The 4,928-nt window shown below is 35.4% G+C and overlaps 1 protein-coding gene across 1 annotated transcript; it reads left to right on the top strand.

Annotated features, from left to right (window-relative positions):
• The first annotated feature begins 3,439 nt into the window (after window positions 1-3,439).
• LOC131065354 (replication protein A 70 kDa DNA-binding subunit A-like) lies at window positions 3,440-4,660 on the top strand. The gene is made up of 2 exons (XM_057999844.2): window positions 3,440-4,286; window positions 4,545-4,660. Exons 1-2 carry the CDS (start codon window positions 3,440-3,442, stop codon window positions 4,658-4,660), a joined length of 963 nt encoding a protein of 320 aa, XP_057855827.2.
• The last annotated feature ends 268 nt before the right edge of the window (window positions 4,661-4,928 follow it).

Raw genomic sequence — 4,928 nt, 5'->3', positions numbered from 1 at the left:
ATGCTATTACAAGTTCCATCACAAATCTATTATTTAATGATAGCCATTTTCCCTTGGAGTAGCTGCTTGATTAGTTGAATCTTGAAAAATATTCATTTGATAATGGTATGGCACTTGCAAACTAAAGTAATAGTAAATTAAAATAGATGATCTGTTTTATATTCAGATTTTATTAGTTCGCTTGGCACAAAGCTTGAGCCTCTCCTAGCATTATCCTCCTTGCCTGAAAATAGCACAAACGGTCTGCAAACAGTCATATATATGTATGTATTTATAAATACATTTGTGTGTATGTATTTATGTATGCGTATATATAAATATATCTTCTTATGTTTATATATGCTTATGCATGTATTTGTATGCACATACATGCTTGTGCATCTACATATCCATGTCAATAAATACATATCCATGTATATATATACATACATATTTATGTTTCTACATGCACATGCCTATGGATCTCTATGTCTGTGCATGCAAACATATAGCTTTGTATATATATACATAAATATATTTGTTCATTGAAATGAATTATATATATTTAGAGTTGGAGACAAGCTCAACTGCTTCTTAGAATTTGATTCATGGACTTAAACTTGTTGAAATTCTTCATTATAACTAGATAGTTGAAATATTCCAAACCATACAGATGCAGTTACAAGTTCTGTCACAAATCTATTATTTAATGATAGCCATCTATTCATGTTTATATATGCTTGTGCTTATACCCGTATATGCATACGTGTTTGTGCACCTATATATCCATGTCCATACATACATATCCATGTATATGTGCATGCATTTATATACATACATATTTATGTTTCTGCATACACATGCTTATGGATCTCTATGTCTGTACTTGCAAATATATAGCTTTGCATATATATATATATATATATATATATATAATGCAAGGTGGTTGCACGTCAAATTGGTTTTGCAGTGACCATATTTGGCACATTAACCCTGATTTAAATATGCTTTTTAAAATGTGGAATTTGGCAAGTGAAATAAATACTTTGTCATATGCAATCTGCGAGGAGTTGTTTGATGCGTGAGGACATTGAATGACATTTATGTGCATTGATCGCTAGGTTTTCCCATTCTTTTTTGTTTCTCACACTAAGCTTTGCTGTTCATTTGTTTCTTTGGTTCACCTCAATCAAAAGAGGTTATGAAGGAAGCTCCACAGATTTTTTTGGGTTTCTTCATCTAACCAGCTCGACCCAAAGAAGGTTTTCTGGCAAGAGAATTATATTGTTGTGTTTGGTGACTCCTTTAAGAACTTCAATCACAAAAAAAGCTGGCTGTGTATTGTGTGCTCCTGCTCATTCTTCAGTCCACCCAATAGAAACCGGTCGTAATCAGGTATTTTCCCTTCATCTTGTATGCTTTGTGGTTTCTTTCATAGCATTTTTTGGATGCTTAGGTTGATGGCAGCTACGTAAAATAGGGAACAAATATCATGGCAGAGGGGTTTGCAGTTTAACAGTTACACATGATGGGTTCTGGAGAAAAATAAAGGTATTGGCTTTCCCAGATACTTCATGATCTCTTCCATCAAATGGGATAGGATGGGAATCTTTATATTCCCCCACCTGCTAGCCCAGGAGTGGAGGGGCAATTGACACTTAAAGTTGTTGAAATTCTTCACTATACCTAGATAGCTAGAATCTTCCAAAGCATAGAGATGCAATCACAAGTTGTGTCACAAATCTATTATTTAATGATAGCCATTTGTCCTGGAAGTATCTGTTTGATTGGTTGAATCTTATTATGCTATTTGTTGAATTGTATTGAATTGTATGTGGTGCCTTCTATGTGGATTCATAGCAAAAAGTAAATTTGACATTCTCCTTAAGTTGCCCTAAATATTGATGGGTTGTGTCTTGAACATTGATACAATTTGCCCTGCTTGCACTTTTGTTGTCCTTTTTGCTTTGTTCATCTTTCCCAAACTTTAACATTGAAAAACCATCTTGCTTCATGATTTTTTATTTCTTACCTCTTTTCCCAACTGCCTATTATTTTGTATTTTTTTGCCTTGGAAAAATAGGGAACAAATCATTGGATTTGTTGGGATTTGTTGGGTGGTCAAAGTGTGCATGTATAATTTGCATATATATATTAATCTCAATATTTATGAATGTTTATTTTTAATGTTGCACTTTCCTTTCAACGTTTTATTTGAATATGTTGTTCAACCTTTCTTTGTGTTGCTTATTTTCCTATAGGCATTCTCTACTCTCACAAAAGATCACTTCCTCCAATTGTGAAGAGCATTAAGCAGTATGTCATCTTCTACTTGCTCTCCTGGTCCATCACAACAGCCTCCCCCAGATACTTTGGTAAGATAAATGATTCTATGTTGTCACACATTTAAAGATATGAGCATTCTTTTGGGTATTTCAACTACACAAAAAAACATCACTTGTATACATGTCTCGTTGCATCCACTTAGTTGTCATCGTTCACATGTTTCATAGTCTGTGCATATATTCTATCCATCCATTGACCAAAAGAAAAAAAAAGAAAAACTCAGACACATTGTCTTATAGAAATATAGAATGACACATCCTTTTAATTAAAACTGTTCCACTACCTTGTAATACGAGTGGCATTTTGTTAACTTGTTGCATGAATAGATGTATAGTATGTCACCAAACTAGATATATAAATATATATCTTGCCAAGCATACTTTTCTTTTATTGTGTCTACATTGCTGCTATCAAACTTCCATCCTCTTAAAAAATAACCTTGTTCTCCTCTCCTTGTAGGGACTTGCCAATCACCTTGAGCTTACCCCATATGCAATCTGATCTATGAATGCTGGAGATGATATCCCTCCACCATTTCTGTAGCTTTTGTCATTTGAAAAAATGGTTGGTGATCCAAATGACAATGACAGATACAAACTTATCTTGTCAGATGGCACGTATATGCAGGTAGCCATTTTGCCAGCCAAGTATGCTGACTTGTTGCATGCAGAGATGTTGAAAATAGGCTCTATTCTTTTGTTGATGAAATATACTTGTCGATACATTTGGAACACAAGGTAGCTTCTATAATGTGTTCCCCCTCATTTATGTGAACCTCTTTCTATGCTATTTAGAAACATATATCCTGCAATTGAGCATACCTCCTTCTCGCTTTTACAGGGCCATCATTATATTCACCCTTGATGTGAAAAAATGGATTTCCATTTGTTTGGAAAACCTCGATACCTCTTTAAGGAACAGGAAGAGCAAATGTTGGGCCGAGAAACCCCCCCCCCCCCCCACTAAACGTGCTCTTAAATTTGGTGCAAATTTGCCTTCCCCGCAAAATGGTCCCTCTGAAAATATCAACCCTATTAAACGCTTGAACCCTTACCAAAACAATTGGACCATAAAAGTCCGCATAACAAATAAGAGGAAGATGCATAAATATAACATGCCAAAACGCAATGGCCAGGTTTTTGGTTTCGATATTATAGACGAAGAGGGTTGTGAAATTAGAATCACTTCCTTTGATGAGATTGCAGAATTACACTATCATCGAGTTGAGCAAGGAGCTTCATATGTTTTGTCCAAAGGTACAGTAAAAGATGCAAACAAGGTGTACAATAAGCTTAACAGCCAACTTGAGATTGTCTTGACTGAAACTTCAGTTTTGAAGCGCTCTGCCCCTGATGCTGTTGAGCCTAGAAAAAAGGAACGCTTCACCCCTATTGATGAACTTCTCACCACTACCAACAATACTTTGGTTGATGTTATTGGTGCTATTGTCAATGTCGGAGAGATCTTTGTGATTCATAGAAAGGATGGCTCTGCTGTAAACAAGAGAATAGTAAAAATTATTGATATGTCAACTTTGACAATAGATGTTAACCTTTGGGGCCCATCATCAGAACAGCTAGGCAGCGACTTGAAGAATATGCATACATCTGGAACATTCATCATCCTTGCTGTTCAAAATGCAAGGGTTGGTTATTTCAACGAAAAATTCATAAATGTTTCAGCGTCTACAACTTTTGAAATTAACCCTTCTATTCCTGAAGCAGAGCCTCTTCGTTTAAGAGGCATTGTCCAACAATGCCTTGATCCACACTCTTCAGCTATCCATTACAAAAATAACCAGTATCAAAGAATGTCAATTGCATCCATCCTACAATGTTTTAGCATTATGCCAGAAACCATTGAGACTACTATTACAACTATCTTGCGCTTCATAAAAGAAGAGCCCTTTTACTATACAACTTGTCCATTGCAATTCAATGGAAAAGAATGTGAAAAAAAATGTACTAAATTAGCCGAGAATTTGTGGTCCTGCCCTAGGTGTCAAACACAATTCTCTAAATGTAACTACAAATACCTCCTATAGATGAAACTGCAAGATCATACAAGCACTGTTTGGGCTAATGCATTTGACGACGTTGGCATAGAACTCTTCTCTCTATCTACAAAGGAACTATACATGTTACAATATGACTTGACAATAGAAAAAACACCTCGCATCATATTTAAAAAAGCTATGTTCAAGCACTATACCTTTACAGCTTTAGTGTCTACTGACACATACAACTCTGAGCGCAGAATCAAAGTCACAATCAACAAAGTGCAAAGACTTGATTTCAAAGCTGAGTCCACCTGCCTACTTGCAGAAATTGCTTGAATGCGTGTAGCCACATGATTCTATAGTGTCGGCGATAAAAAAATAGAACTGCTCTTTCTCTGCGTACACTATATAAATCTCATTTTTTTGGCATTTAGAAACAATTTCAGAATGTTTTGTTCGGCCACAGTTTCTTTCAGTCATTTCAACCATTGAACCGCTACATATAACCATATATTATTGTTTTGTTGTTTTGCATTTTGAGATGGCTTGCTCAATGATTTAACTAATATGTTTTTCTACCAATGAAGGGTGCCAATTGCTGTGT

The sequence above is a fragment of the Cryptomeria japonica genome, chromosome 11, assembly GCF_030272615.1.
Source record: "Cryptomeria japonica chromosome 11, Sugi_1.0, whole genome shotgun sequence".
Classification (NCBI taxonomy): domain Eukaryota; kingdom Viridiplantae; phylum Streptophyta; class Pinopsida; order Cupressales; family Cupressaceae; genus Cryptomeria; species Cryptomeria japonica.
The sequence above is the reverse complement of the archived record's forward strand: the minus strand, read 5'-3'. Positions and strand labels throughout refer to the sequence as shown.

Bases quoted from the DNA above. Each gene is read 5' to 3' on its own strand.
- LOC131065354 (XM_057999844.2), top strand. From the start codon at position 3,440: ATGCCAAAACGCAATGGCCAGGTTTTTGGTTTCGATATTATAGACGAA. The intron at 4,287-4,544 runs GTACTAAATTAG...ATACCTTTACAG, and splicing joins AAAAGAATGTGAAAAAAAAT to CTTTAGTGTCTACTGACACA.